We start from the raw sequence: 16,804 nt of genomic DNA, 5'->3' as shown, positions 1-16,804 counted from the left end.
AGGGCGTGTTGGAGTACAATGTGACTAGCCCTTCTGTGATCAGGCTGTAGAACAGATGGGAAGAAAGTGCTGAAAAAACACTTAAATAAGAGGGAGAGAGCTCCTATCAAACACCTTTTAAGCATTTTAGTCAGGATCTGATTAAGAGGCTTCTCAGCTGAGAAAGCATGCCTTATTTGCAAGCATATTCATGCCTTTCTACCTGAACCGCAAGTGCATTTAGCAGCTGTTCACCTGAAGAGTTGTGTGGTGTTGGGTTTTGTTCGTTTTGGTGGGTGGTGGGGTGTTTGTGCTGTAAGAACTTAAAATAATGTAATTTTCATATGCATTCCATGAGGAGGAAGCCTTCCTTTTATATGAGATCTTCATAAAAGATCCAAACCGCTCTCGTTTGTTTAAAAAAAATCCAGTTACTCTGAATTATTTCACTGCATTTCCCTAGTGTGAAAGTCCCTCTTCTAGGCATGTGATGAATCTCATTCCTTATAATGATAGCTTCATAGATACCTTTTCTTAAAATGGGGGTGGGGAAGAGATGCATTCAGAAAAGTTAACCTCTGAAGCTTTAGATCTAACTTGTTGCTTTGTCACTATAAAGTCCTAATGGACTTTGCTGCTGCTTAGTAAATAAGACACCATGATTGCCAATATAGATCTTAAGACTTATGTTAAAGATAACTTCGAAGAATACTGGAGTTTAATATAAAATAAAGCAGAACATTTCTGGGTGTAATGTTTAAATGAACAAGGCATTCTTCAGTAAGACAAAATAAAGGCTTTAAGCTACAATATTAAGTGATGATGAAAACCTTATCTACACACCTGTGTGTGAAGAGAAGTAATTCCAAGATGAATGGCTGTCCTGATTTTGTTTGTTTTTAGCTTTTGGATGATATAGATGGTGTGAGTAAATGATCTGGATGTTAAGTTTGCTTAGTCTCTCTTACTTTGACATTTTAACTTGAATGGAAACTTAGTTTAAAGGGAATTTTTACTTCCAGCATGTCAACAAGTTGATATCAAGAAGCACGCTAATTTATATATCAATAATATTTTTATTGTGGTTTTTTTTAAGAACATTCAATAAATATCAAGCTTTCAGTTTCAGTCGTTTTTGCGCTGAAAAGTCTGTTTTTCCCCTGGCATACGTTCCATTGCCAGCAATGGATGTGCTAGAACAAAGGTTAATAAATTAATACTCCCAGATTGCAATTTCCAAAGTACTGCCCCTGTAAATGGTGTGCTAGATTTACTATGCAAACCTCAAATATATTCTTCATAGAAGAAAATAGGACTTTACTACAAACTGTCCTCTGACCGTAATTTCTTCACCTATGCTGGTAAATTTATTTTATGAAGAACTGTATTTATAAATGCAAAGAGTAGACATAAATCATTAAAAATACCAAGAATTTAATTTTATATGGAGTGAGACACATCAGCACTGAATTCTATAAGCTTTGCAGTGATGTGCCTCAACAATTCTTGAACAAACATACAAGAGAAGGAAGGCAACGTGAAGCTCTTGCATTGTTTCGTGCTTTTTTTCTTTTAGTTAGAACGTAAAAAAAGAAAAGTCTGAAGTATGGGACAGCATTTTAAAAATCAAACTTTGTTTCAGCTGAACTACTGTATTAAAAAAATAGACAAATTTGAAGAAGAAAAATCCTAATCTTGAAAAATGACACAAGTATTTTCATCTCTACATTCCTCAAAACTAGAACTGCGGCAATCCGATTTATTCACTGCACATTCATAAATGTAGACTAGGATAAACCAAACAAGACTACAGTTAATTTTGCAGACATTCCGCACACCTGTATATTACATGTACCCTTCCCCACACCCCCAGGTAAAGTAAAAATAAACTCTCCCAAACTATTTACACACAGAAATTAACTTGTACTGGGATTAAGTGATTTCATTCTGCAGTCCCTCTAACCCAAGGCATAATTTTGGGTGCATCTTTCTGTGGTTTAGGTTCCTGAAAGTTTTCAGCAAATCTTTCTCTTGCTTTATCCCAGTTCTTTTTGTTCTTGCTTTGGATGATGGAAACATCTTCAACTGAGGTTGGTCTACTTGTACCCAAACCTGCATGAGTCTTGTGTAGCTGGAGCTGGATCTATCAAAACATGTTGAAACAAGTGTTATATAATTCCATATTTAAAATACTTTCAAATTACTGTACATTAGACTGTAATACTTACAAAATTTGTTTAGTCCTGTAGTCTAAACAAAACACAACAAAAGTCACGTCATGCACATATACATGAACATGATTTAATGCTGATAAAAGCTTGCTAGTAACCCTGTTCATTTTGGAGCTGATTTAAGAAAACTAACAGTCTGAATTTGTGTTAGATGCTGGAACATTTGAGTACATGCACAGCTAGTTCAACAATTTTTGGGTCATTCCACATTCTCAGATTACAGTCCTGATGCTCTACCTCCACTATAGAGGACTAGGAGACAGTATTTTAGTGGGTCAGTAATCAAGACTGGACAGCCCCTGCAAGGCAAGCAGATTACAAGCTACAATATCTGCATGCATCTCCCTCACTACAATTCATCCGACTTTTTCCTGCAAATGCCAGATTCTCTGTCCATAATACAGCACTGTCACATTTAAATATCACATCAATTGCCCGTTCCATGTTTTTTTCTGGCATTGGTATAGCCAAAATATCAGCTCGAGTATGGTCATTGATATTAAAATAATCCAAATCTCAGTCCGTTTTGTAGAACAATTTCACACCGTGTTATTTAATGGCGTTCAGTAACCTTTCATGTGATTTTTTTGGGGTATTACACCCAATTCTTTAGCCTTCTCAGCTATCCCCCTTGCTCAGATACTAATGCTGTTCTGAAGATCTTTCATCTTTCCATGCAAGCCACAATGAAGGGGATAAAATGCTGCATAGGTGCTGGGCAGCACTAAATTTCAGTTGCCTGCTACTAAAAAGCAGAACTCCCATGAAAGTCTGAATTACCCAGTAGATAGCCAGATGGAGTGGACTGTACTGACTCGCACAACAAACTGGAATTGGAACATTGGCCTTTCTGCGATTATCTCTTGATTGTTGTTAGCTCTGCTATGTTCAAGTGAGGCCCAACCCTGGATCTCACCCAGAGACCAACTTTTGAAATATGCAAATCCCATGGAAAAGATAGAACAAAGCCAAAAGGAGGATTGAAAACAATTATGTGAAATTTTTAGATGGCTAATCACTACTTGAGTTTCCACACCCAGTGCTCTGATGCATCTAAAATGACCAACAGTGAACCTATTTTGCAATGCAAATGTAATTACAAAAAACAGATTACACCAAAATAATCAAGTCAGTCAGAAAGACCTACCGGATCCTTCATACCACCACCATCCTTGCCTAACCCTTCTCCTTTTTTCCATCCCATCTTCTCCAGCATTTTACGGCCTTTGTTGCTATCACCAATTTCACTTGAAAAAAAAATTAACAAATAAGGAAGATTAACAGTAGGCAATACAGACAATAAGCAACATCTGACTCTTTCTTATTAAGCTTAGACTATTACCCCAACGTATAAACCTGTGGTCCAAATGTTGCTCTTACAAAAGTAGGAAACAGCAAGCCAGTGTTACATGGTATACAAGCACATCTGGGTTTGTGTGTTTGCCCTCTAGATTCTCCTAAACATAGCAAAAAGGTTATTAAGACTTCGCTCAGTTTTTGTTGGCACAGACGTGTTTGTATATATTTGCCTTCTCAAACTGATTGAATGGTGTCTTGTGTGGAGAGTTGCCATTTTACATTAATGCTATTGTTCTAGTCTTGGCTGGCTATATTTTCATGTACAGATATTAGAACTTACATTTAAAAGTTTCCTCTATATTTCTTCAAAGAAACTTCCCCCATAAAAACTATCCTTTACCACTCGATATCTTCTGCTATTAATAATACTGTCACCAGATACAGCTTCATAAACACCCAGAAAAACAATTCACATACCCTGTAATCCATGCTTTGTAATATTTGCAGTAAAACACTTTTCAGTGCTCACAAAGATATGCTTATACTTTTCTACATGCAGAAATTTAACAAAAAATGTATTTATGAAATATTATTCTGATGAAGACTACACTGCATTTGAAATGTTTGACGTCTAATCCAACCATGCAGTTGATCCAATAAAAGGAAATCCCCCACAATAACCCTTGCCTCTTTTCTACCTAAATATACCCATTCACAAATTAAGCTTGTGAATTTGAATGTGATCTAGAGCTAACAGGAGAATCAGCAGGATGGCTCAAAGATGTTGGAATGCCAAAGCCCCTGCCACTGCCAGCTCTTTCTGCCTGTGCCCATGGAGGCTCTACAGGCATGGTCCACTCACCACCAAGGCTTCCACCCAGTTTGTGGTCTGGCTCTGCAGGGACTTTAGGCTGCACATCCCTGCCAAAGAGCCAGGTGGTGGAGGGCCTGCAGTGCGAGGTACCTACTGGTGGATTCTCTGGAGGAGATGGAGGCTCAGGACTCTTAAGTGCCTCTGTTTCTAGGAGTGTGGTAGGCTAGGCTATAGCAGAGCCAGCTCTTTCCTAGTTTAAGTTGATCAGATCCCTAATGAAGCAGGAGTGCACATGGGGTAGTTTTACTTAGCTGCTGTGGCAGCGCCTGCACTGGGGCACCCGAGGGGGGCTTGAGGCACTCTAGTTGAGAACCATCACCCTGCCAGAAAGTCACTAAATGAAGAGAAGTAGGGAGATGATCAACATTGAACTGGAGACAGAAAACTACTAAAATGGTATTGTTTTCACTTAATGTTTCAGCAGCAGAACAGAAAAAAACAACTTTGAATGTACATTTTAAATTTTGGTAGAATGAGTCCTGGGATTTCAAAGCAGCAAGTTGAATTCTACTGGGGAGAATTATAATTGAATTACTGTACAGGCAGTTCGAAAGCATTTCCAATTCCAGGGCAAATTTCTTACCATCTCAATATTAAGTCTGGGAAGTATACAAATGGGGAAATGTCTTCCTTAATATGCACTTAAAATTACTTTAAAAACTAAATTTGCCTTGAGGAGGTTGGATTAGATGCCTCCTGGAGTCAATCCCCCTACTTTTTTCCTCTATGATTCAGCCCAGTTGATATCAAATCAGGTTAACTATTAACAATTCACTAAACTATACTGAGTATTAAAGGTTTATGATGTTTTAAGAGTAAAGAATGGTACACTTACACATGGACAGAAGCTGGAATATCATCTTTCTGAAAAGTTCCTTCACTTCCAACAGTTTCTCTACGTTTTCCAGCTCTGTCTTTGTACTTTGGATTTTTTACTACTTTGTCATCTTCGTAGTCTGTATTCTTTACAAAGATAAAGCAACAAAAGAACTAGTGAAAAAAGGGATTGGCTTTAAATGTTTTTTTTTATTTATTATTATTCTCCAAAAAACAGCACTTAAAACAGGCTCACCATGTTTTATTAGTTTTAAACCTTACGAGCAAAAATTAAAATTCCTCATTCAATAGTTCATGCCTTTGCCATCACCATATAATAATACAACTTTAATTAATTCATTCTGTGGTATGCTATAAAATCAAAACCACACACTCTTTAATCTCCTCTATTAGTCCAATGCTACTGCAGTCATTGGACACATGAAATACCTTGGCACAAAAATCCCAATTTCCTTGGGTAGTAGAAAAACACTAAAGATTCTGAATGCTACAATTTTATCTGTATATGTAGTAGGGCTGTGCAAAATTTCACCCGCAGTTTCATTTTGACGCTGTTTTGACTCATTTTGAGTTTGAAACGTCTAAATCGAAATAAAACAGCTTCGAAACAACCTCGAAACAAAACGAGTTTCGAAGCTCAGGCTGGGCTTGCCTGCAGGGAAACAGAAACTAAAGTAAGGAGAGGGAGGGGGAAAGGGGGGGAAAGAGTACTCTCATTATTGACTGTAGCTGGCCAGTGACTGTCAATCCTTCCCGGAGGTCCCTTCCAATCCCAGTGCTCTGGGGGAGGGATGGAAAAACTGCCTAAAAAGGCAGCATTGTTTGAACTGCCCTGCTTTCTGCCTTGGTGTCAGCTGAGTGAGGGCACACCTTAACACACAGACAGTGTCACCCACTCATGTCATGAGTTTTGCCTGTCAGCAGCTAGAGGTGCAGGGCCCCAGAACCCAGACTCCCCCTGCACTTATCTCCTTGATAGCTGGCAGGCTTCATGGATGCAGCAGGGCCTAGCAGGCCTGCAGTTTTCACACCCTTGTGCCCCAAGACAGACAGTCCCACAAGCATCCATGTCACGAGTTTTGCTTGTCTGCAGCTTGAGGTACAGTTTCTCCTAAACCCCTAAACCTATCTCCTTGAAACTTGGCAAGCTTCATGCCCTAAGAAGGGGCTACCATTCCTGCAAGTTTCATCCAAAGTAGGCCAAAAATGACAAAGTTATAGGCTGTTTTGAGCTCTCCCATTATAGTCTATGGACGAACGTTGAAACAGCAAAACTGTTTTGACGAAACGAAACGGAACAGCGGTTTTGACTCTAAATGAAATTTGAAATGAAGTTCTGTCGAAATGCAAGTTGAAATGGAACAGTGGCATTTTGCACAGTCCTAATATGTAGTGCTCCAGGAATCCTTTAACCCTTTTGCACTGCTTTATCAGGATGGAATTCTGTACTTGTTTAGGTTCTGTGCTGATGCCATTGCACTATTCAACACAACCTGAAGGCCTCCCGTTTCCTATGAGAATGCAACTGCACAGGTCCTGTTTGTGACTATGGTTAAAGTTGCATTCCAAAACATCTTTAAAATGGGGCATCTGTACATGCTATATACTCCCACACTCCATTTTAAGGGGTACATACCCCTATATGTGTATAAAATATACTCATTTCTGTTTGTCTTTATATGCAACCAATTAGGGGCTGTGCTCTTCCTGACCCGCTGCCCACAAACAGGGAAGAATTGGTGTGGAATGTAGTAGTGTATGGCAACTTGGGCAGCAGCAACCATGAGATAATTGAGTTCAAGAACCTGAGGGAAGGAAGGAAGGAGAGCAACAGAGTAAGCACCCTGGACTTCAGAAAAGCAGACAGATTATCAGGGAACTCATGGGCAGGATCCCAAGAGAAGTCAGTCTAAGGGGGCAGGATTCCTTGGGAAGTCAGTCTGAGGGGGAGAGGAGTCCAGGAAAGCTTTTAAAGAAGCCTATGGAGAGTGCAGGAACAAACCACCCCACATCCCAATGTGGAGGAAGACTAGCAAGTATGGCAGAAGCCCAGCCTGGCTTAGCTTTATTCTTCTGTAAGCTAAATCACAAAGAGGAAGCTTATAAGAAGTGGCAACTTGGACAAAGAGCTTGGGAGGAGTATAAAAGTATTGCTCCAGCACGCAGGGATGAAGTCAGGAAGGCCAAAGTGCAATTGGAGTTGCAACTAGCAAGAAACATGAAGGATAACAAGAGTTTCTACAAGTATGTCAGTAACCAGAGGAGGATCAGGGAAGTGTGGGTCCCTTACGCTAAACGGGGGAAGCAATCTAGTGACAGAGGATGCAGAAAAGGCCTTTTTCACCTCAGTCTTCACAGGCAAGGTCAACTCCCAGGCTACTGCATCTGACAGCAGTTTGGGGAGGAGGTGAACAGCCAGTGGCAACAGAACAGGTTAGGGACTATTTAGAAAAACTGAACATATACACATTTGTGGGGCTGGATGGGATGCATCCGAGGATGCTGAGGATGTGATTGCAGAGCCATTGGCCATCATCTTTGTAAACACATGGCAATTGCGAGAGGTCCTGGACGATTGGAAAAGGGCAAATATAGTGCCCACCTTTAAGAAAGGGAAGAGGGATCTGGGGAATTACAGACCAGTCAGCCTCACCTCAGTCCCTGGAAAAATCATAGAGCAGAGCCTCAAGGAATCCATTTAAGCCTTCAAGGAGAAGGTGGAACAGTCCGCATGGATTCACCAACGTCAAGTCACGCCTGACCAACCTGATCGTCTTCTATGATGAGATGACTGGCTCTGTGGATGTGGGGAGACCAGTGGATGTGGTATACTTTGACTTTAGCAAGACTTTTGATACAGTCTCCTACAACACTCTGGCAAGCAAGATAAGGAAGTATGGGTTGGATGAATGGACTACAGTAGACAGAAAACTGACTGGATCATCAGGCTCAGAGGGTAGTAGTCAATAGGTCAATGTCTAGTTGGCAGCTGGTATCAAGTGGAGTGCCCCACGGGTTGGTCCTCGGGTTAGTTTTGTTCACTGTCTTCATCAATGACCTGGAAGATGGCATAGAGTCATAGGCGACGCATAGAGGGGACAGTGGGGGGAGCAAGCTGCCAATGCAGCCACCGGCAACTGCAGGCAGTCCCCCCTCACTGCTGACACATCTATGAGTGATCCGCACTTGCCACTACCAATGCCGTAGCCTGCAGGTGGTCACTGTGCCTCCCCAGCCTCAGCAGGCACACACTGTTAATGCAGAGAGTGCATCCTCAGCAAGTTTGTAGGTGACACCAAGCTGCGGGGAGATGTAGATGAGCTGGAGTGTAGGGTTAGGATTCGGAGAGACCTTGACATATTGAAGGACTGGACCAAAAGAAATCTTATGAGGTTCAATAAAGACAAGTGCAAGGTCCTGCACTTAGGATGGAACAATCCCATGCACCAATACAGGCTGGGGACCGACTGACTAGGCAGCAGCTCTGCAGAGAAGGACCTGGGGGTTACAGTGGACAATAAGATAAATATAAGCTCACAATGTGTCCTTGTTGCAAAGAAGAGTAATAGCATACTGGGCTGCATTAGTAGGAACATTGGCAGGAAGTCAAGGGAAGTGATTCTTCCCCTCTATTCAGCACTGATGAGGATGCATCTGAAGTACTGTGTCCACTTTTGGGCCCCCCACTACAGAAAGGATGTGGACAAACTGGGGAGTCCAGCAGGCAGCAATGAAAATGGCTGGGGCACACAACTTCCGAGGAGAGGCTGAGAACTGGGCTTATTTAGTCTGCAGAAGAGAAGACTGAAGAAGATTTAACAGCAGCCTTCAAGTATCTGAAGGCGGGGGGGAGGAGGGGTTCTACAGGATGGAGCTGGACTGTTTTCAGTGGTGGCGGATGACAGAACAAGGAGCAATGCTCTCAAGTTGCAGCAAGAGAAGTTTAGGTAAGTATTAGGAAAAAAAACCTCACTAGGAGGGTAGTAAAAACACCAGAGCAGATTACCCAGAGAGGCTGTAGAATCTCCATCCTTGGAAGTTTTTAAGATCTAGCTAGACAAAACCTTGGCTGGGATGATCTCGTCAGGCACGGTCCTGTGTTGAGCAGGGGGTTGGACTAGATGATCTCCTGAGGTCCCTAATTTTCTATGATTCTACATACAGTAAAAGCTCAGTTATTCGGCATCCCCCACTCCCGGGGGATGCCAGATAACAAGATATGTTGGTTAATTGAGCGGCCCCGGCTGCCGCTTCTTCTGCTGCGTCTGGGGCATCCCTCCTGCAGCATCGCTGCCCCTCCCGTGGACCCTGCAGAACAGGGAGGCAGGCCCCACACAGCCCGTTATGCCCCCAGGCCTTGGAGGCTTAGAGAAACCAGAAGTACCATGGTGGGCACTTCCAGTTTCACTTTTCCTTACAAACCGGCATGCTGGTTAACAGAGCATGCTGGCTTGTAAGGTGCCAGTTACCCGAGAGTTTACTGTATGACTATTTCAGTCGATCACAATAGTTGCGTGTGATAGTTTGGAAAAATTAACACAATGGTAAAAATATCATAACCTCTTTTTAAAGATAAGCCCATATTGAGCTGCCTCTGCTCCTAGAGCTTCTGGCAACAGTTAGCAGCCAAATGAACTGTGGTAGCCAGCTGAAGTGGGAGCATCTACATGATTAGCTGCCAGCGACAGAATCCCGACTCCGCTGGGAGGGGGTGGAAGGTTCCAATTAGCATTTGAGAGAGCACAAACACTCAAAAAATGTGCCAAAAGAACTCTGTTGCACAGTCTAGGCCTAAGTGAGTTGAAAGAACCCATTTAAACTTCAGAGCACTCCAAGCTTATTGAAAACCTACCTGTAAACCATATTTTACCCGTATTTTTTTTAATGCTTTTCTTCTGACTAATTCTCTCTCTTCTTTGCTAAGCACCGGAGAAGCTAAAAAGCCAAAAACAAAACCATAACATATATTATCCAAATATGTCCGAAGTAGAGAAAGAACTAATATTACAGATTTGTTTTAACTAGCACTGGTCCAAGGCTGCCAATATCACTTAGTACTGAGTATAGGCACTGGATGTAACGCACTTAAGATTCCTTCAAGAAAAACTGATAGCTATAGTATGAATAAACAAAACATAGCATCTATACTACAAGCTGAATTCAAAGCACACAATGCTAATTAAATAAATTTAATTTTAATGTATTCATTTATATGAGTATTTCTTCTAGGGTTATGTATGTATTAACTCCCTCCCCCCGAAAAAGCACAGCACTTAGGTTCTCTTATTTTCAGTGTACTATCTGAAACAAGACTAATTCATTCAGAAAAAGGTTTACTATTTGATATCCCATTTTATTCTCACTTGACTTTATAAAGAATTACTGTCAAAACCCACAATTTAGCAATAACATCCACTTACTACAAGTTTCCTTTTTCTTATCAAGGCGAAGATGTGCTCTCACTTGTCCTGGTTCACATCCATCACATGTGTCGCTGCCAGGGTGTATGTGAAATGATAACACTGTTTCTCCAATCTTAACTTCATCCCCATGCTCCAGAACATAGGGATCACATTTTGTTTTAGGCTACAGAAAAAAGATTTAAATAATTTTGTCAGCAGTATCACCACTGTGTATTCCATGCATACTGCTCATTAACGTATCATTCAGTTCTGTCTAGTGGATACTGAGATACATTTAACTTAACTGGTGCCCCTAAAGTCTAACTATTTTAAATGGAACAGATTTCTCAATTCCTATTACAAAACTAAATGTGAAGTTTTATTACAAGCATGCCTAAAATGGAGCATAAACAGAGAAATTAATAATGTATGGTAAAAAGACCATTCAATAAGAGATACTGGGTGTGTCTCCACCTGCAATGAATGCAAAGCAATAAACTCTGGAGCAGTTTGAGCCAGAGTAAACCAACTCCCAGGTGCAGCATCTATACATGCACCCTGGAGAGTACCGATTTGAGCCACGGTGGAGCAGTTTACGCCAAGGCCACTTAGCTCCGGGTGGCAGTATTGGGCAGCAGAGGGGCTGGCTGGGGTATGAGGGCATTGAAAGTGCAGAGCTATGTGGCTAGGCATCAGGCAGGAGTCTGGCCCCCAGCTGACTGTCCTGATGGGAAGCATCTTACACCTGCGCTCAGCATCTACACATGTTTAATCACAGTAAATTACCCCAGCATAAAATAGTACTATCCCTGACAGTACTATATTACTGTGGCATAAATTAATTTACTGTAGCCTAATACTGTCGCACGTGTATTAAGTGATGCTCTACTCTGCAGCCACTTAGTCTACTCTTTAGTAAAGTCCATGTGAAGCTGTGGCCAATGATGACTTAAGTGTGATTTTAATGTAAAATAAACCCAAGAACTGTCATTTACTAGGCCAAGCCACAGAGTCAATCCAGTATCCTATGGCACTGTGTATGCTGCTGGGAGGAGGGGAGGGGCTTTCTGTTTTGTTAACAATCCCCGCTTCTTATTTTCTCTCTCTCTCACATTTTATTTGCCTTTTTGACTGCTGCTGAACACTGGAGCTGATATTTTTAACAAACTGGCTACAATGAATCCAAAAATCTCTTTCCCGTGTGGTAACAGTTAGTGTCATCATCTTTGTACGTTTTGGGTTATTCCCCCCCACCATGTGCATCATTCTGCATTTATTAACACAGAATTTCATATTGACTGTTTCCTCAGTAGCTCTTTGCAGTCCATTTTACTTTTTACCTTTCTCTCTCTGTGTTATCTGCAAACTTAGCCACCTCACTCTTCACTCCCCTTTCCAAATTATTTATGAATATATTAAACAGCACTGGTCCCAACACAGATCCTGAGGGAACCCCACTGTTTACTTCCTTCTATTCTGAGACTCTACCATTTATACTCTGTTTTCCTTCCTTAAACCAATTTCTGATCCACCAGTGAACCTTCCCTCTAATACCATGACAATTTAATTTCACTAAGAACCTCTGATGTGGAACATTGTTAAAGACTTTAAAAGTCAAAATATAGACTAAAATGGAGTCTGATCCATATGCTTGTTGATACCCTCAAAGAACGGGCAGGTTGGTGAGGCAAGACATCCCTTAGATAAAGATAAAAATATGCTGATATCTCCTCAGAAAGCCCAGTTCACCCATGTACTGAACAATCCTTTTTTTCTTTTTTTAGATTTGTTTCTAAAATTTACTGCAAACAGAAGTTCAACTCACTAGCCTTTAATTCCCTTCTTCTGTAGCCCCTTTTAAAGACTAACCCTACGACTACAGTTTCTTTAAAATGCAGTAGATATATTTCCTAATTATACAATGCTCACCTGTAGAATCTGATTTCCGTTAACAACTGTGCCATTCTGACTGCCCTGATCCACCAGAACATAGTTTTGCAAATCATGGTCGAAGTATACTTCTGCATGAAACTAAAAGAAGAAATGAAATTTTTCCCCCCATTGCCCAGTGCTTAATTTACATAGTATTTAATGCAAGATTACAGGACAAATTTTTGTATACCATTAAATGTACAACTAAGTACTGTAAGGTGCGAAAAAGCCATAAAAACACTATTGCGTGCCTTTTACTGATAATATAACACAAGTATTGGCTGAAAAAATTGTAAAAAATAATTAAAATTAAAACAGACAATAACAAAAACAAAAAGCCCATTATATATCAGTCCACTACTGCAAATCTTTACCCAAAGGATCTCTCTTGTAAAATATTTATAAAGCTCCTAATTTCTGCCTCAATTCTTGTGGAATAAAATCAATGCCATTATTTCAAAAGGGTAATTAGTTATATAGCTCTCATGTTACATGGGCCTTCATAACAGCAGTGATCCAAGTGAAAACCAAGCTTTCACTTCTAAGTTTAAAAATAAGAAACCTTTTGCTGCAAAGGAAAAAAACCCCAAAACCAAAAAACCCACACTTCCCCATTCATAACTCCACAACTCTTTTGCAATGAAGACATGCTTACAACACAAAATTCCCCTTGCTCTCTCTCAGCAAGGGGCAGTGGACTAATCCTGAAGAAAAAATTAACATTAGAACAAGTGTATTTTGTAGATTAGGCAGTATAGACCTGCCATGGGGAACAACCCAAAATAATCTGTGAATTACCTTACTGACTGCAACCTCAGGAATTTGGAGCATATGTCCCATTTCTTTCTCTCTACAAAGACAGGTTTATAGTTAATTTGATTCTTGTCATGTACAATTATGTGATTTTACAACATGGTAGCAGAGAAGTCTGAGAGACTTCACATCACTATATTAGTTATAAGCTTTTGAAGCAAAATAATTTAAAATAATGAGTAATATCAAAGTTCAGTTCCAATGAATCCTAACGACAAGTTTTCTTTCTAAACAATAAACAAACTTTACAGATTATACCCCAATATATAGATTGCAATCTAATACAATGAAGCGTGTGCGCGCAAGTACATAGCAGAAACAACCAACTCCCCACATCAACTCCAGAGCCACACAACTGTACGCTGACGAGAACCTATTTCCAAAAAACAGCATGGCAGGATGTGCAACTGTCAGGATTAGGAATCAGACACCATCATATCATTAAATGAATATCTGCAAGGAACCTAGAAGTAGCAGGCAATAATTATATAAATTTGAAATACTCATCTCTACTCTTAAACATTTAGGGAGAAATCTTAATTCCATACAAGTTGAAGCTGGGGGGATGATGACACATGACCACCCAAAAAAAGTGTTAGGTTGTGGAAACGCCACACAGGGGCACCCCGCATCCCACTTCTGCTCTTCAGCATGTCTATACAGCAGCATTTAAGGGAAGAGTATGCTTTTTTAGTATCAGGCAAGGGATGAGATCACCGGAACCATGAATTGTATGGACCTACTGGCCAGAACTGCGGTGCATGGGTTGTGAAATAGTTTGCTGTTACAACTTTGAAGGCTGCTATAGGAGCTGATGCGTACTCTTGCAGCAATTGAGACCCAAACCCAGAGAGAAACCAAGGAATTTCCATCCATCCTAATATACAAAGGTGAATTTTGCAGAGTCCGTTAACTCAGCATTCAGTCTGTAGATCAGCATTTATGCAGTACTCTTCATAACTGCAACCCACAAATATCATGATGCCTAATAGCTGAAAAAGGCAAAATCTGGACAAATCCTGGGGAATCCACTACTCCTGCATTAAACATATTCAAGTAGGCCTTCAATGTCCACAAGAAGCAGACACTCTTTTGAAGATCTTATCCAAGACAACTAGGAAGAGTACATCACTGAACTTGATTTCTGAATTTTAGAAAGATGAAAGACTCAGTCAACCCTCCTTGAATTTGAATGTCTGAAAGATCCAGGATTTCATCAAAGACACTAGATATACTTTATTCTGTCCTGATTTTCTGAAGTCTTTCTTCTTACTCTGGAAAAAGCCATTCAGCGACTCAGAAAAGGTTTTTTACCTTCCTATAAGAAAATATCTTTCACGGATTTCCTTGCACTTAAAGAATGCTAATGTCATTTACAATCTCACCGGTTAATACTGTTCAAAACCTCAGAATTTGTAAGACAACAAACAGAAACTAATGGCTAATCTTACAATTTTTCAAAGTTAGGCATGAGACAAGATGCATGTAATAAATTCTAGTCAATTTTACCTTCCAATTGTAGCAGGCTTCACAGCTGTGATGATATAAAGAGATCCGGTCTGTAGTACAGGTGATCTAATCACAATTACTCTGATACAGGGAGGCCAGATTCTTTCTTCATCTATATCCATACAAAAATAATGTTAGTAAAACCAAAGATGAAAACTGTGATCACAGTCCACTAAATTTTCAAATGACTATAAAGGATTTAGCCAAAAAACCTAACTTGTAATCAATGGGAGTAATATGGAAAGTTCTGGGTCATTTCTTAAAATGGAAATGTACAAGTATATTTGATAGAAAAACCATGATTAAATTATTCTTTCAAAGGCTTATTTACCTGTTCCCAGACCAAACTGCATTATAATTTTTCCCCTTCTGCATTCACTAGTCTATTCTAATTATTTGCATATACTAAAATACATATAATTACTGTAGTCAGCATAATGTTACAGCAACCACTGAGGGCGCCTATACTCGTGCAGCGACTGAGTTTGCTGGAGCATGGCGGTTACTGTACTCCAGCAGATTCCAGGTGTCACATTTATTAGCATTCCAGAGCTGGGAAGTGGCAGTGGGGGCACTTTAACTAAAGTTCATTCAACAAGCTTTAGTTAAAGGCACCCCCCCTTCTGCTCTTTTTCACTAGGGGGATGGGGATGCTGATACACATGACACTCATGGTGCTTTAACTGGAGTGGCTCCAAAAGCCCCATGCCCCTGGAGCATGTGTATAAAATGCTTTTACATACTCTTAATTTATGGGGCATTACGGATAAAGCTGGGGATAAAAAAAAGAAAAGAGGCTTGTTAAATGAAGTTTTATTCTGAACAGACTTATCTTAAAAAATAGTACCTTCTTAGTCCAACATGATTCTTGGATGCATTCAGAATTATATACAGTTACTGCAGTGGCTAAAACTTAGAATTTAATATTAAATACTTTACTCCTAATAGCACTACAAAGCCATTACATCTACAGATTAAGCACTGCATTCTGTTCCTTCTCATGCATTAAAAGATCTGTTAATTAAATTCTAACTGCTGGGGTATACCCTGTCCTTAATATACATATACAAAAACACAGTTATAGTGATGCTGAAAAGGTATAAAAGTGAAGGTGCAATGGGAAAACTGTATTCTATGGGGGTAAATAAGGACAGATCTAGCTTGCCGTTTCTTTATTACTCTGGTACCACAGAAATTGATAGCTATCAGACATTTTAAATAAAAGAAGAAAAACTAATTAAGATGTCACAAGGTTACTAAAGTACCCAGATACTGTTCTTTAACCAGAGAACCTCTATCTACAGCTATTTATAGATGTTTAAAAAAAGAAAAGAAAAAATACGTCCTTTATTGGAAGATGCAGTGCATTAGCTCGAGCCAGTTTTGTAGCATCTATATAGATCAGGCATTTCAGTGGGGTTTTTTGGCATGTTTATCTAATAGCTGATTCAATCAGCTATTAGATAAATGTGCCAAAAAAGCCCCACTGAAATGCCCGATTTATACACACATTGGACAAGGTGGGTCCAACTAACATGCTGCCTCTTCTGGGCATGCACTGAGCTCAGTGCAGGAGCGTGCCAAGTAAAAATTAAGTGCCATTTTTATTTTTTTTTTCAAATGCCTGTAAGCAACCTATATGACTGACATAAAGGGTATTTTAGAGAGAGCTGAAATTCTCCTAATTGTAACCAGGCCATGGCCTACAGTGCAGTCCCCTTGTACTACTATTTATACCTTGGAACATCACCTGCAACATACTTAGGCCCTTTTCCACAATGCATATGAGTCAAAAGTCTGCATAAAGGCAGGACTGCCCCACTGACAACCTCTATTCAATGCTATTTAGAAAGCATCTTTAATGTTGTCCTTATTGCTTGAAAAGGGTATACAGGTCTCTGAGAAGACCCACACACCATAACTGGCCA

At 40.1% G+C, this 16,804-nt stretch overlaps 1 protein-coding gene across 2 annotated transcripts in view; it reads right to left on the bottom strand.

The window, feature by feature from the left end:
• Positions 1–1,039: 1,039 nt before the first annotated feature.
• Positions 1,040–16,804, bottom strand: part of AGGF1 (angiogenic factor with G-patch and FHA domains 1) — a 60,573-nt gene continuing 44,808 nt past the window's right edge. For both annotated transcript variants that reach the window (XM_019517728.1, XM_019517727.1), the window contains exons 7-14: positions 14,877–14,988; positions 13,353–13,404; positions 12,552–12,653; positions 10,641–10,806; positions 10,073–10,155; positions 5,219–5,346; positions 3,358–3,457; positions 1,040–2,122 (exon numbers count right to left, since the gene is read on the bottom strand). In XM_019517728.1, the coding sequence (XP_019373273.1) occupies positions 1,922–2,122; positions 3,358–3,457; positions 5,219–5,346; positions 10,073–10,155; positions 10,641–10,806; positions 12,552–12,653; positions 13,353–13,404; positions 14,877–14,988 (944 nt within the window). In that variant the 3' untranslated portion in view covers positions 1,040–1,921. The remainder of the gene's footprint in view (positions 2,123–3,357; positions 3,458–5,218; positions 5,347–10,072; positions 10,156–10,640; positions 10,807–12,551; positions 12,654–13,352; positions 13,405–14,876; positions 14,989–16,804) is intronic.

This window comes from Gavialis gangeticus, unplaced genomic scaffold (genome assembly GCF_001723915.1).
Source record: "Gavialis gangeticus isolate Ggan-Ray unplaced genomic scaffold, GavGan_comp1, whole genome shotgun sequence".
Classification (NCBI taxonomy): domain Eukaryota; kingdom Metazoa; phylum Chordata; order Crocodylia; family Gavialidae; genus Gavialis; species Gavialis gangeticus.
Note: the sequence above shows the minus strand (reverse complement) of the source record. Positions and strands in the feature narration are given on the sequence as shown.